Raw genomic sequence first — 16,700 nt, 5'->3', positions numbered from 1 at the left:
GTATGTGTGCGTTTGCAACACTGAAGGCTTTTATCCCCGCAAGATAACTGATGGGTGTGACTTGACACGAATGCATGAATGTGTGCAGTGCATGTGTGCGTGTTTACGGCGGATTGATGCAGCCATGTGTGACAGTGAAGTCTGCTGTGTGTCTGCTGTTAAAAGAACACAGGAACCTCATGACAGTGCCTCCGTGTGTGTGTGTTTGTGTGCGCGCTTCTATCTTTGCGAGGATTCACTTCCAATTTGGAAAATAAGGGCTTTTTTTTTAAAGTTAAGATCCCTTTTGAAAAGTCTGAAAATATCAAAGCAAGGGCTTGTTCTGAAAAGTGATGACACTTCTCACTTCAAAGACTTTCTGAGGGTTTGTGCTTTGTTTCAGCATAAGGATTAGTAACACATTTTAAGATTAAGATTAAAGCTTTGACAATGTAAACATGGAAGTAACGGCCTGTGTATGAGATGTAAATGTAAAGGCTCTTTTCTTTAAAATTTAGAATTTACTTTTAGCTGAATCTGTTTTGTGGTTCTCCTCATTAGGAAGCCAGCACCAATTTTGTTTTTGTCTGTTTGTCTGTATTTTTTATGAACCAGAAACTGGAGGCCGAAATGCAAACCTGAGCGTCTCTCTCCGCTGAGCTGGTACATTCAGCCAGTTCACAATGAATGCCTGACAAACTCAAACTTTAGCCAGTAAAACAAAATGATAAGACAAAAACAAACTAAAGGAAAAGGATACATGTGTATAAGGGGGTTAGCATGATCACAAGCAAATCAAAAGCAATAGAGACCGACTGCAGAAGCCTGTTGTTTTACATCTGCTCTGACATAGTACAAAGATCATCTGGACGTTGGCTTTTGAAGGGTCCCTCTATAAAAGAAGCAACTGTGTTTCACAGTTAATTGATATTACGTAACTGGCCAATTTACTCAGTACTGTGGCCATGAATTTACATGAATAAATGAGACCACGATGAGGTGTTTGCTCAGGTGACCAATCAATCTGTCTTTGAGTCTTTGTGAAATCACAGTTCAAAGTGTTGCTTTACTGAAATATTAACAAAGATTGTTTGCAAGCCCACGACAGAGAACAAAAGTTTAAATGGCCTATCAAGATTCCCATCAAGCACTTGAACATAACAACTGAATAATGTTAAAAATTCAAGTATTTTTTAAAATTTTACATCTGGGGTGTCAAGCTCATTTTAGCTCGTAGGCCACATACAGCTTGATTTGATCTTAAGTGGGCAATTGCAAACCATTGCATAACAACCTCTAAAGTGCTCCCTTTCTTTTAGTGTACAGAAGTACATTCTGCACACTTTCCTGTTTAATGAACCGTCCACTTACAAATGACAGCTTGACGTGACTGAAAGTGAACCTATTATGCTTTTTTGAAAATATTTTCTGCCATATGTCACATAATGGTGGATTCTCTTATTAAACATGGCAAACGTTTCAAATAAAGAGGTCCGTATATCCTTGAGTAATTTCTGTGAGCCAAAAGTTCAGGCTGTAGTGTGCTCTGAATGCTTGATTTCATTTTTTCTACTTTTGGATCTGTATGATGTGAATGAGAGAAGATATACATAATATGGTCCCCTCAGGCACACAGCTCCACCTGTGAGCACGGAAGCCCCACCTACCCGCTATTCAAACCTGTTCAATGAGCAGCCAATCAGATGGAGTAGCTAAAACAGCTTGTTTGAACTGAGGTGCTGCACCAAGGACCATTAAAATATCAATAAGCGTTATCTTCTAACTGAATTATGCAAAGCTATTTTGAGTCCAAGAATTATGTCTGACTCCTCAACAGCCTCCAAACTCTGGAGATTCATCTAGTGGGCAGCACTGAGTCCTTTGAAGGACTGGGGCTGTCTGCTTAACTTACAGAATGAAAGTAGGCTATAATGATCCATGGATATAATAGCCATTTATCCCCTTAAGGATACATGGTCACATGCATTTCTTTGAAATCTTGTTTTGATTACAACCATAGACTGTATATAAAAGAGGGGCAGAGCAGAAAAGTGCAGCTAGTGCAGCATTTTTCAAATGTCCAGCAAGAGGTGACTGTTTGCAGACGTCTAGGAAGTACTTGTCCTCAGTACTTGTCTGATGAAGCACATTTAACATTTCTAGCCTATGACATCGCGATATGTTTCTGAATCAGCTCCACCTCACATCATATCCTGTTTGTAATCACCAAGATTGTCATACCAAAAAAGGTCAGCTCAAGACTTCAAAACAGGACTTTGCTAATTCATCTTTTATATACAGTTTAAGCTAATTACCTGGTCATAGCAAATGAACTATAATCTTACAAACTCTTTGGAATCGGTCACTAAAAAGGTGTGCATGCCACTTTAAAATTACGATAAGCTAAGTTTGGTAAGATTGTGGGAGCTCCTTTGTAGACGTCACTTTTATTTCACTTGTTTTGGGCCGGTACAATCACAATATTACTCATCTTTGGTCTCGTGTATTCACTATGGAAGGTTTTTGTGCTTAGATTGAAGTTAAATTAAGCTTACAGATCACATTCAGACCCTTCAAAAAGCTATGCTGTTATCAGCTCAGACTGGATGAACTCTACCTGCTGACAGAGTCGGCTGGTACGACAGGAGAAACGTCAAATCAACACCAGCTGATAAAAACGGGCAAAATATTTCCGATCAGCCTGTTCAGAAATATTCAGAAGCTGACACGGTGACAGTCGTTCTAGCCAAACTTTCCTCACACTTCACAGACTTACTGTCCTCGTATGACCTTCCACACTTCAACATATGTTGTGTTTCTTGACATGTGTGACAGGCTTTGTCTCATGTCTTACTTTTCTTGACCTTCTTCTCTTCGTCGTTCTCGCTGGCGCCCAGCAGAGTAAAGATGATGCCTGTTTGAGAGTTGAGGCCGACAGCTGACACCACCATCCTGCCTGATCCCTCCATCACGTGGGTCCCTGAGGAAATATTCAAAAAGCTACGAGTCAAAAAAGAAGCTTTATTTATTTATTTTTTAAAACTGTTACTGTGTTCCTGTCATTTGTTTTCATTTTAAATCAATGTCAAAGCACTTATTTATCCATCAAATCTCATTTTAAGACGCATTACTGAATATTTAAAATGACATGCTTTTACTTATGTTGCTTTTTTTCTAGGTAAATAGTCTTGCACTCCTGTGTAGCCCTACTCTGCATCCAGATATCCTTCTGAATCAAGGGATTGAATTCATACATGGGAAATTTTAGCTTTGGCGGGGGCTCAGACAGCTCTTGTGTTATAAGCAGGACATCAATCTTTCAGTCAAACACCGTGAACCTGATTTTTTTAGGAGAACAGTTTTCCAGGCACTCACCGGACAGCAGCATGGGGTCTTTCTCCATAGACTTGCGAACCTGGTCAGATTCTCCTGTCAGAGAGCTCTCGTCAATCTTCAGGTCGTTGCCTTGGATCAGGATACCATCAGCAGGCAGCAGGTCTCCTGCAAGCAGATCAATCAGATGGGTCAGAATCTTTTTCCCCCCATCAGCCACAGGGTTTGAACAGGATCTTACACAGAGTCCTTTTAAATTTAAATTTTGTATTGTAAAGCAGCTCCACAAAGGTTGTTGCTGTAGTCATAAAAGCTTGACAGTTAAACATCACATGAAATAACCAAATAACAATGTTTGAGTTTGATACCGTATTTGATCTGAGCGATGTCTCCAACCACGATCTCGGCCACAGGGATCTGGATGACCTGACCTTTGCGGATGACCGTGAACTTTTGTTCTTGCTCGATGCGACTCTGCAGCCCGCGGAATTGCTTCTCCTTGGACCAATCGTTGAAGGCCGTCACCAGGACCACAATGATGACTGAGAACAAGATGGCAGCGCCTTCGATCCAGCCAGCCTGGGCCTCGCCCTCGTCCTCTACGCCACCCGAAGTTGCGCCGCATGCTGTGAAAACATGAGGACATGTTGAAATCAAATTCCATCATAACAGCAAAGACAGGTGGCGAGATGGAGAGCTCTTATTGGAAAGGTTAGGCAATAATGGCTGATTGTGTAATGATTTAATGAACAGGTAAGGCAAGAAGCTCTAAGCTGTGATGAGGTTTAACCCTCTCAAGCCCGAATTAAGTTTTTTGTTGCTAATGCACAACCAAATCCTGCAGTGGTACTTCTGAGTAAAAAAAACTCATAAAATATGTATGTGGGGTAATCAGGTTGTTATGTCTTAACTGTCGCAAATCTGCTACGTCTGCCTGGAGAGGGTTAAGATGACATATGGTATTGTATTGTGCATTTAAAGTGGGAATCCTGAAATTCCAAGTTTCCAGTTGCAATTTTCATCTGGATGCTCTCTCAAGTCAGACTTTCTACTTAGAATTTGGAGACGCAACAAAAAACCCACATCTGAATTCTTAAATTGCTGTGACAACCATAGACCAGTGGAATATGCTCCACTCAGGCATGACATCATCACATTATAATTTTTTCTCTTTTGGATTTTTATGAAGGCACAAAACACAACATTGCACAACAACTGTATCTCAGTTATCCTGCTTTAATAATTGTAAAATCATTAAAATTTAATTAATTGCTCAGCCGTCTTTCAAATTAGCAAAAAGCAAGAATGACCTGTATCCTTCAGTCAGGAATACTGTCAAAAGCTAAACAAAAACTTTACTTAAACAACTTTATTTACAGTACATATAATATATACATCCCCATATAAATAATAATATAAATTTAAATATAAACCAACTACCTACATATATCAGAATACTGAAAATAAATAATAATAATTAATAAATACATGTTACTTTTGGAATAGATGCAGTAATTGTGGGATGTGCAAAGGTTTGGGCTTTCAGTAACCCCTATGGGATTATCACAGCTTGGAAAACCTTAACCTTTAATCAGCTGAAAAAGTTTCTTCTCCTAATTTGTCATCTTTCAGAAATTCGTGACTAGCAGATAATTTCCTGTTTCTAGATATTTTTAGACTCCCTTGCATGCAAAGCATCTTCACAATCCACAAACATACTGCTCCCTTTTTCAGCAAACAGAGCTTTGATAATTAAGGCCAACAAAACATATTTTATCTCAGTCTGCACACAGCAGCTGTTACTCTGATCCAAATGCTGCTTTGCTGACCACACACACTGACTTTTGTGACGCAGCAGCAGGTGAGGATTTTCCTTTGATGTGGGCCCTGATTGTGAATGAACCCCACGCAGCGAAACAGTGCAGCATCACTTCTGTGTCAGCTAAACATTCCCGTTGCTGCTCCTCTGCAGACATCTTGTTTCGATTCCTGGCGCTCCCATCAACCACCACTACTGAATGACATTTTAGACAGCAAGCTGGAAGTGCTCTGATTTCCTTTTATAGCCTTCCCTGCTTCGTAGGCATCAGCTTCATTTTCAGATTCTCACTCACTTGATTAGAGAAGCCCGTGAATGTGTGAGTGTTACCACGAGGCTTAAAGACTCAGATAATTTATCAGGCTCTGAATTGTCATCAAGTGACAATTCCTGATGGCAGTTCTTAACCTCTCTTAGCCAACTCAATTAAGGCTCACTGAGCTAATGAAGTTCTTGCCACAATTATAGTTTCATTATTTGCATGACATAAAACGTATCTGCGTGTAAACACTTGAAGAAAGTCACGTTTAGATGTTTGTTTTCTGCACCAGTTTATTTTCTTACTTCATTTTAATGCAAAAATTGACAGTAATGGAAACTAGCCCAGTAACTACTGACATTTTTAAACAAATCAATGATCAGATTTCTTGTTTTATAAAAGTGGATTACGTAAAAATGAAAGTAAATAAATCCACTTATAATTTACCCAGAAAAACATACCTGATAAAAGCATGTAATTAAAATAAACAACATGGATATAGAAAAAAAATACAGGTGGCCGCTGGTGCTACTCGTCAGCCCCTTAGTAGATACATGTATGGTATTCATTTGAAACTCCCATGTTGCCTCCTTTCACAAGATTTCACAAACTTGAGTGTCCACATCAAGTTCTAGTATTTTATAACAGTGCTCTAATTAATCTGCATCTGTGCATGACACCCGTTCAGCTGTGACCAACCCAGCCAGTCAGCTGATTGCTGGGCTTGCCTTTTTCAGGTGTTTAACCCATGTTGCCTTCCACCTCACAAAGGAAATGATTTCACTTCCTGGGAGTCTAATAAAACGGTGGTTTTCTCCTCCAAGTTAGCTTCACTTGCTTTGGTTAATGTTGGAGTTCCCTCTATTTTAAGCCACGGGTAGTTTTGTCTTAGCAGTTATTTGATTTCTTAACTAATTTAACTTAATTCGTTTAAAATAATAAAATTATCCAGAGAAAAACTCCAAAAACCAGACGACACGCTGCAAACAAGCGCTTGGCGACAGTGGGAAGGAAAACTCCACTGGAGAAACAACCCTCTTTGTTATGTCTATGTGTGCAGCTTGGTATACTGATAACTTAGCACTGCCACCTCTCCATATATGTTCATCTCTGGCTCTGAAAAACCACCAGCTGGCAGCAGCTAAAATGCTCAGGTTGAGTCTTCAGTGTACCGAAAGCAATGGGTAAAGACACAGCGTCTACGACGATCTACACTGACCTTCACTGTCACCGCCAGGTGGATGGTAGAAAGACAGACCCAGTGAGATGATTGCAGCGATTTCCAGAATGATAAGCGTGACGTCCTGCAGAGCTTCCCACACCAGCTGCAGGAATGTCTTGGGCTTCTTTGGGGGGATAAAGTTCTGTCCAAATGCCGTGTGACGTTTTTCCAAATCGACAGGGTTACCAGACAGACCTGCAGACACAACCGAAAGGTCATGAATATTGACATCAACATTAGTTATTGTTCTTTAGTAAAACAGTAATTGTTCTGACATGTGGATGGAAACTTGGAGAAATGTCAAATGAATCCAGCAACATGACAAAGAGTGCAGACATACAGACACAGTTACGAAGAACAAGGACTTTTCTATATCAATTTATTTTCGTTTTTGCACTTTTTTTTAAGGCTTGGGTTTTATTTTATTTCTGTTAACTGAAATTATTTAATATTTTAAAGAACTGTGCAGAGATATACCTTTACTCCGTTTTCAGTATTTCTGTGACGTCTCTCTGTGTGTACCTGTGTTGCAGGTGAATGAGTGTTGCAGTCAGACTGAAGTGTGTTGCTGTGTTAATATTTAGTTAGAGCAATGCTGTTTATAGTGCTAAAGTTCACCGGCCCTAAATATCTCAATGAATTTGAAATATAACTATTACAATCTTGTTCTGCAAGACATGCTTTTTCCACCACAGCATATCAGCAGCAGCAATAGCAGCTGTGTATAAGGGTCAAAGGCTAACTCCTGTCTTCAAACTTTATTATGTTAACTCACCACACAGGGCAGAAGATGTACTTTAGTAATAGAAAGTCACGATCAGCCCCTTTTGCTGCAGACTGCAGCATTTCCACACACAGTACTTATTTGAGCAATTCACCAAAACAGACCTGTTCCACCCAGAAACCATCTGCAATGACATACTCATCATTTCCGCCACAAAAAAAAATGACCTAAAGGTCAGAAATCTGGTACACTCAGGTTCAGCAACAAAGATTGGAAAAATAAATCCCCTGATCAAGCGTGAATTATAAGCAGCTGTGATGGGGTGTGTTGTTTTATAAGTTTCAGTGACGATTCCTGAACGTTTCTTTTTGTTTCGCTTTGTTTTGTAACAGCGGCTGAACTTTTGTGGCTTGCGACCTCTAAAACAACCCTTCATTCAAAGTTACAACCGTCTACGGGCTGCAATTAGTTCAACCAAAGAGAAATGATGTAATTAACTTTTAGAGGGTGATGAACTGAAAATCCCAGGAAACCTAAATATTAGCGGAAAGCAGATAGAAAGCAGTCATCCTGCCACCCTTCAGCTTTATTCTGTGGCCCCTCGTGTTGATCACAGTCACCGGGTCAGGGGCCTCCACTGTGTGTGTGTGTGTGCGGCAGCGATGAAACCAAAGCAGCCTGAACTGACCCAAGTTCCCCTCCCGCTGAACACGCAATCTGCTGCTCCACCAGAGCCAATCTGCTCCATGTCAACACAGCACCACCCGTTCAGACCAGCCCAGTCTGGATGAGTTGCTCACAGGAAACTAATGAACCATCCCGCTAATCAAATTTGAAATCTAAATGAACAAATTGACAGATTATACACATTTTATACTGCAGCAATCATGATTTAAGGCTTATCAAAACCTTAAACTAAAGCTGGAGCCTGTCCCAGCCGACACTGGGCAAGAGGCAGCAGACTGTGGACAAGTTGGCAGTCAACTGCATGTCTAGAATCATCAATTAACCTGACGGGGAGAGCACGCAAACACAAGTTACAGTCTCGGTCGTTGTGTCCTTGGGCAAGACCCGTTGTCTACTGGTGGTGGTCAGAGGGCCTGGTGGCGCCAGTGTCTGGCAGCCTCGCCTCTGTCAGTGCGCCCCAGGGTGGCTGTAGCTAAGATGTAGCTTGCCATCATCAGTGTGTGTGAATGGGTGGATGACTGGATGTGTAAAGCGCTTTGGGGTCCTTAGGGACTAGTAAAGCGCTATACAAATACAGGCCATTTACCATTCAACCAGTTTACGGTAAGGTGAAAAAACTACTGGTGGACTAAAGTGGGTGGGTTTTTGTGTCTAAAGGGGCGTTCCAACAGGAAGAGACTGACCAGACCATTAAAGGTCGACAAATTTCAGCAAATTTTGAGATTAGCACCTGAAACAACTACCAATGAGAGCGAAGGATAATACTGACTGAACTTGTTAAATCTCTCCAAAGAGTCCTGGGTCTACCCCGGGGCTTTCTTCCGGTAAGACAGGCTCAGAATACCTCACCTAGAAGCCATCCTGGAGGCCTCCTAGTCAAATGTCTGAATCACCTCAACTGGCTCCTTTTGATGTGGAGGAGCAGCAGCTGCACGCCGAGGCCCTCTCGAATGGCTCCACACCCCATCTCTAAGGGAGAAGGAAACCCATTGTTGCCGCTTGTAATGGGTGGCAGTCAGAGGCGGAGGAATGTACAAGGAATGTCATCTTGCTTTACAGGAACATTTGCTCTATGTTGCAGTGTAAATGTTTATTCAGCACTGTTTTCTAGAAGGACTTTTCATAACGTTCACCTCAAAACAGTCTGAAAACACCTTCTGTAACTGCAGTCAAACCTCACCTTACTTAACCTTATTGTTTAAGAGTAAAACACTGTCCTTAAACACACCATTAGAACTTGCAGATGGTGTTTGCTATTTTTGTGGAAGCATCCCTTCTAGCAGAGTTGCATCAAATTTCTGCTAATGTCAGTCACTGGATTTCTCCAACTAATCAATGAGTTCACCGAATTGAAAAATGCCAATGTTTCTCCTCTTATCACTCTGCAGAGAGATTGCTCCCAAACCTCTGCTTACCGAGGAACAAACAATATCACTGAGTTATTGATTCCAGAACTGTGACTGTCATTTTCCAGCCGTGGCTCATATCTCGCTGCTCATTCATTCTCCATATAAAGATAGTACAAACAAAAAGATTTCCCAGTCGACCCAGATGCTCAGAAAGACGGAGACACCAGGGCTTCATCCATCTTCAGAGCTCCTTACTTGTGGTTTTATTGAAACTGGGCTTAAATTAGATTTTAAAAACACCAACTGCAGTTTGCTAATTAAAAATGGATAATCAGCAGCTTGTTTCTGTATTGATTTTCATTCACCGGAAGAATCTCAACAGTTAGCTCTTTAAAATCACGTGTTCTCGTTAACTTTAACTGGTGTTTGCTGCAACTTTAATGACACACACATACAACTGAATGGAAAAATAGTGTAACCACTTGTTTAATTATGTATTTTTCCACTAAAGTCTGATCATCAAAGACGTCCTCCTCATGGTCACGCGGGCACCAACATGGCTGCTGGGGATTCTTAGAGAAATCGGGAGGTATGCAGTGGAACGTGATCTGAATGTTAACAGACCCCACTGCCAGGATCTCTCATGAAGACAGCCTCCAAGTCAGCATGAACATGAGCTCAGCCATGTCTCTGCCGTCACATGTTTTAATAACGGACTCTTATTCTCGCTCTCTCTGATGATGCTGTCCAGACGGACCGAAAGAAGAGTTCCTCCTCTCCTCCTCGTGAATTCTCCCCCGTCTGTCACACTCCTCTTTGGATGCAGTAATGAGGTGAAACTATGAGACACTAGCTTCTGCCATTTTGAGGGTTTGCCTACACACAGCACACACAGATGTACTAGTTTCATGCCATCTAATCTTAATTGGATAGCTTCAGCGGCAGAAATATTCCACATTAAGGCTGACCGAGATAAGGTGAGAGATTAGATGTGGTAAAGGAGAGATGAGAGGAGGGCAAATAAGGTGAGGGAAGAAGAGATGGGGTGTGGATGGTGTAATGATATAAGGTTAGACGGAATAAAATAAGGAGAAAGGACACAACGTGAGATAAGAAGAGACAAGTTGAGATTAAATAAGTTCAGTGAGATCAATGAGATGTGAGGCGGCTTAAGACAGTAGAGGTGAAATGTGATTAAAGAAAATTAAAGTAAGGTGATCCTATGGCATATTCACACCAAACCCAATCAAAACCTATGCAAAGACACAAAGTAGGGGATGTGCGTAGAAGTGAATCTGTGTGTGGATGTTAAAGATATCACATTTTCACTCTGTGTCTCAAAAATCTATCAGCAGACACTGGCTGTCCCACAGACTGTGGATGCTCCTGAGCCCACTGACAGTGCAAGTATCTGTAGCCAAACTCATCGTTTCCAACAGGTCAGAGAATGACTGCGATCTGGTAGTGAGTCAACTAAGTGAGCTGACTTTATACTATCATACCTTAAATAGCATGAGCTAATTCTGAATCAGGAGTTTGCATGTTCTCCCCGTGTTTGCGTGGGTTCTCTCCGGGTACTCCGGCTTCCTCCCACCGTCCAAAGACATGCAGCTTGTGGGGATAGGTTAATTGATTAATCCAAATTGTCACTAGGTTTGAATGTGCGAGTGAATGTGAGTGTGAATGGTTGTCTGTCCCTGTGTGTTGGCCCTGCGACAGACTGGCGACCTGTCCAGGGTGTACCCCGCCTTTCGCCCTATGACAGCTGGGATAGGCTCCAGCGCCACCCGCGACCCTGAAAAGGATAAGCGGAAGCGAATGGATGGATGGATGGATAATTCTGAATCAAGTAAGCTGATCTGAAAACATAAACTTTGACAATTAAAAAAAATATTTGAATATTAATATTAATACTAACAAATTGTAAATTGTTATCATTGGACTCACGCTTTGCATAATTCACGGTTCAAAATCACCCTTTTTTTAAATCTCCATCAGCCTCGGTACAGCACCTCAGTTCATCTTTTGTCTGAAACAAGCAGCTTTAGCCTTTAAGCTAGATGTCTTTTGTTGGTTTAATCAGAAGGCAGGCAGAGCTCTGTGCCTGAGATGACCACGACATAAACTTGCTTAGAAATACAGACCCAAGAGCAAAAAAACCCCCCACAAAACTGCCAAAGTGAGCATTTACAGCAGTCTGAACCCTGAATCTGTGGCTCATAGGGATTAATGTTCACCAGTATAAATATGAGAAAATAAGGAATGACGTTTTTTTTGGATACTTCTTAATGATCCTTGTCTAATGTGGCACTTGTTAAATCTCTACATGCTGCAAACCATTTGCATTCTTTGAACAGATCATTTCCAAGCTTTTTGCCTTTTTTTTATAGTTTTATTTTTAGCAACTAAAGGTGACATGACACATATTAAATATAAAAATGAGAGCACCCTACCATGCAGTGGGATAAGAAAATATACAGTAATTCTGACACAACATAACAGAGCTGAGGACAGAATATCTTCATGATGAGCTATGACACACTCCGATATTTTAAAAATACACTTTCTGTCACAGGCACCATTGGCCATGTTTCATCACACTGTGGTTTAGTGCAGAGTCCAGTTTGATCATGCTGAGGCCAGTGATTGTCACTGAAAGCTGCTGTCAGATTAAAATAAAGATGAGTTCAATCACAGAGCACCTTTACTGAAGGTTTGAACGATATGAGTCTGTTTTTTTCCCATTTAATGCTGTGATTGTGAAATCATGTTTCATCTAGTGCTTGGCATCAGCTTCCTGTTAGCAAGCGTCCCCATGGAGATGCACAATAAAGCTCTAAGATGACGTTCCAGTAAAAGAAGAGCAGACCGCCGCACACTCGCCAGTCACAGATGTTTGGAAATTTCAGCTTCCAGCAGAAATGGGCTACCTCGATCCAAAATGAGAACTCTTCCAATCTACAGTTTTATCAGCCACCACACAGTTCTCACTTTCATTCATTCTTCCTCTACTACAAAAAGACACCACTACAGAGACTGAAGACTATTTGTCCTTTCTCTGTCCTCCATGCTGCCAAAACCGCTTCACGTTTCCTTCATCCTCTCTGTGGTTCTTCCACCTTGTCGTTTGTTTGTTTTTTCCTTTCACCACCATCCCACAGCTGGACTTATTGAGAAAAACAGCAGCAGTAACAATTCATGCTGAAGTCACACACCCGGATCTAATAACAAAATAACAAACCCTGTACTGATAATTTAGTTTAGGAGTGGCTCAGGAGGTAGGGCAGATCATCTATTAATCGGAAGTTTGGTTGTTTAATCTCTGGCTGCTCCACTCTGCATGCCAAAAATAAGAGGGCGAGATACCGAACTCCAATTTAATCCTGATGTGTTCATCAGAATGTGAATGTCTGATAGAGATCACTTAAACGTAGAAAAAAAGTGCTCATCATGTTGTATAAACATGCTTTAAGAGCTTGAGTAGAAAAGTGCTATATATAAGAACAGGTTCATTCAGTAAAAGAGAACCTATTATGCTTTTACCCATTTTCTGTCAGAGATACAGTGGGGAACACTCATAATAAACATGGCCACTGTTTGAAATAATGAAGTCAGTGTAACTGCAGGTAAATCTGCTGACCCAAAAGCCTTTCTCATTGCAAAAATGTGGATTAGAAACAAAAAAGCAATTTATTTGTTTGTGTTCATGGATATTAATTGTCAAGTTTTTTTATAACCATCAGCAAGATTTTGAAAATAATTTTCATTTCAGTAGGGCACGAATGAGTTTGTATGAGACCAGTCTACAGCTTCATTTTTAAACAATTGCACTCAGGAACACACAAAGCTGATGGACTGAGGCGCTGCACTAACGGCTGGTTTAAAATCCAGAAGTTATTTGTGTCTTGGATGAATCCACATAATCACTAAAAACTGGCAGTCGTGCAGACGTCTACACGGAGCCTGAAGTAATTTAAGTCAAGTGTCCCCCTGTATACTCCGATATGGATACAAATACACTGTTAGTATTAACGAAGTAAATATTGTATTGTAAAAATGAGCCAAACCCATCCAGCACAGCACTGATTTAAGCTGTGCGAGAATAGTTCTCTTATACTTTGCCTCATAAATTCAGAAACTGCACAGTTATTTCTCGGTTTACATTTCAGAGTCAAAGATCCTCTGATGATATTTTTTCAAAACCCTTAAGCTGAGAAAAGAAACAGGTATAAAGTAACAAAATCCAACACAAGGTACAAGGCTTTTTCTACAAAGGGCTCCGCTTGTTTCATCTTTTGCTCACACAAAAATGTTATCATTAAATAGTGATAAGACAAACTGTTGAACAGAGAGTTCACGCACAAGTGGTACAGCGAGCTGCAGGGCATGTCAGTAGACGACAAATATTTAACAACAAATGAAACAGAAATTACTTTTTTTTGAGGCTGTTTATAACCTTTTGTCCATGCAAAAAGGCAAGCCTATGAGTTTGACTATCGACGATGGTTTTTCCAACACCTTACTGTGGAAAAAAAGAAGACAGTTTTTGAGTTTCAAATAATAAAATAAATTATTAAAACTTAAAATTTGTCTCGGACATCTTTCCTACCTTTGATCTCCTACAAAAAAAGTTTTTAAAAAGTTACAATTGCCAGCTAAATATATTCTTCTTCATTTAAATGGACCTGTTTGATATGCATGCTGCACTGATGTGACCTGACATTACGAACAGTGACTCAAATGATGTCACGGGCCTAAATTGGGAACCATCTCGTTAAAGAGTGATTAACCTCTGAAATTCCACCAGGTCATCGGTGAACCACAGAGTGGAAGGGTTGGGCTGAGGCTCCATTTAACCACAAGTGACACAGATGCTTTCAAAAAATAGAAGACGGCAGCTTTCAAACCAGCCCTCTGTCATGCATTAGATGAGATAAGATCGCCTTTATTAGTCCCACAGCTGGGAGTGAAAACTCTATATGAGAAGATAAATGTGAGATTTGCCCTACCCCGAAATAAACATGCTGTAAAGTAACAGTCATCATTACACTGTTCTCTCCACATGCTGTAACTGTCCATATGTGGGGATTTTTCTGGTAACCATGGCACTAAATTGCCCCCCACAGCACAAAGATCTTTTTGATATCGGGATGAAGCATTTACGGCCCTGTTCTCTTGGTCTCCATAATATTCCTGAAAACTGAGAGCATGAGCGGTAAAGGATGACTACATCACTTTTTCCCCACATCCCTCTAGACCAGATCCGGTAGTGTTCACATTACTGAACTCTTAAATCTGCATTCATCTTTGTAACGAGGTGTTTATTCACTGCATCCCTGCTATAATATCCCTCTCTAGGTAATTGTCTCATCTTGTTTTCTCATGTCCTGGATTCTTACATCTTCTCTCTTCTGATGAAGAACTTACCTTCTGTTTGTTTCCTTGCGTAATAACACCAACACATTTTTCTGATATAATGTAGAGAAGGGCCTCATATTGTGAGAAATGGTTATTATAGTGGGATGTAAGTACATTTTAAAGAATTGAGGAGCTAATACCCCTGGTCACTGTGAAAACATGGATAAAATTTGTTTTTACTGATGTCTTTTCCATAGATGTTAAAGCACTTGTCTCTTTAGTCACCGTTCCTCTAGAAATACAAGCATGCTGAGGACTTTGCTACTGTAATGCCTGCTATTATTTTCCTTTTCTCTTGCTATCTAGAAGTAAAATCAGAATTTGTGTCATTGCTCAGCATTTTTCATATTGTATATGCCACAGAGCAGGAATAGATATCAATCGGTTGACTGTACAATGCAGTTTTATTTGGTGGTCAAGTTTCTATTTAAAGCCATCACCAAGCCCTGTTTAATCTAGATGTTTCTTTCATTGTTTGAGGCCTCAAGCATCCTCGGAACTTGCTTTTCTTTCAGTGCCAACAGCACCTTAAATGGAGCCTGGTGACCGAATGAGGCCTATTTTAATAATTAGATAAAGAGAAAGCACATCAGCAAACACTAGCAAAAACAGGCACAGATGTGGATGCAGAACAAACATTTAACACAGACTGCATAAAATACAGGAGCAACTATGTCAAGATGTCTAGAGTTCAGCTGTGATGCTTTCACCATCTTGTTTTGTTTGTTTACTTCTTTGTTGTTTGGAAACAGTTGCATGGCAAACATTAGCTAAAACTGTACAGCTGTGGTAGTTCTATCAGCTATTGTTAGCACTTTCTAACCATTTTGATTAATAAGGTGCGTTTGATTTAATGTGAAAGGCTATTAAACAGGGTGCTAATTTGGGCGATCGTGGCTCAAGAGTTGGGAGTTCGTCTTGTAATCGGAAGGTTGCCGGTTCGAGCCCCGGCTCGGACAGTCTAGGTTGTTGTGTCCTTGGGCAAGACACTCCGCCTACTGGTGATGGCCAGAGGGGCTGATGGTGTGATATGACAGCCTCGCTTCTGTCAGTCTGTCCCAGGGCAGCTGTGGCTACAACTGTAGCTTGCCTCCACCAGTGTGTGAAGGAATAGTGGAATTGTAAAGCGCTTTGAGGGCCTCGATTGCTTTTCGAGGCCCTCAAAGCGAATGCAATCCATTATTATTATTATTATTATTAAAAAATTAAGATAATTAAAGAAAATTGTATTGTGTTTTAAGAGAGGAAATTCCCCCACCAGTCTCTGAAAGCTGCATCACCCCTAATATTTTACATTTTTAAGCTTCAATATAATTTAAGCCAGCCTCAAGTGGCCACTGAAAAAGTTCTTTGGCACTTCAGCATGCCATTTTTAACTCTCCTGAGGTTATAGCTTAATCCAATATCTGCCCAAACTAACTCCACCTGCTGTTGTCAGCAACACATTTTTTTTTTAATTTAATGAGAGCAATAAATTGTAATGTGTGACAGATAAAAGCATCCTGGCTGAACGGAGGACCAATAGTTCACCTGAAGCATTTCATTCACAGGCTAAGCCAGAGATGGAGAATGATGACCGTGATGACCATATCACCGGTATGAAGAGACAAGTGTCTACAGGAGATAGATTTCTCTTTAACACAGACTCGCATCCTCTGTTGCAGAATGACATAAGGCTGAGCTTTATAAGTCCTCAGGTCTATCCTCTTTGAACAAAACCAGAGACCTGGTACGCTGCAAAATGACTTACACTGTATTTAAATGTGTATGTCTCAACTAAAAGAAAGAAAGAAAAGTGTCTTTGTAGCTTTCTTCCTCTTGCTGATTGCTTAGAGGAGCGTTCAGCTTGAATTGGCAAAGACATGGATGTCCTGAGGCTGTGTGTGTGTGTGTGTGTGTGTGTGTGTGTG

The 16,700-nt window shown here is 40.7% G+C and overlaps 1 protein-coding gene across 8 annotated transcripts in view; it reads right to left on the bottom strand.

The window, feature by feature from the left end:
* Positions 1-16,700, bottom strand: part of LOC102302991 (plasma membrane calcium-transporting ATPase 1) — a 142,348-nt gene that overhangs the window by 46,576 nt on the left and 79,072 nt on the right. For all 8 annotated transcript variants that reach the window (XM_042218962.1, XM_042218959.1, XM_042218961.1 and 5 more), the window contains 4 exons: positions 6,610-6,807; positions 3,681-3,938; positions 3,355-3,480; positions 2,834-2,959 (listed from right to left, as the gene is read on the bottom strand). In XM_042218962.1, the coding sequence (XP_042074896.1) occupies positions 2,834-2,959; positions 3,355-3,480; positions 3,681-3,938; positions 6,610-6,807 (708 nt within the window). The remainder of the gene's footprint in view (positions 1-2,833; positions 2,960-3,354; positions 3,481-3,680; positions 3,939-6,609; positions 6,808-16,700) is intronic.

The sequence above is a fragment of the Haplochromis burtoni genome, unplaced genomic scaffold (genome assembly GCF_018398535.1).
Source record: "Haplochromis burtoni strain Fernald_Lab_line unplaced genomic scaffold, NCSU_Asbu1 Contig_26, whole genome shotgun sequence".
Lineage (NCBI taxonomy): Eukaryota > Metazoa > Chordata > Actinopteri > Cichliformes > Cichlidae > Haplochromis > Haplochromis burtoni.
Note: the sequence above shows the minus strand (reverse complement) of the source record. Positions and strands in the feature narration are given on the sequence as shown.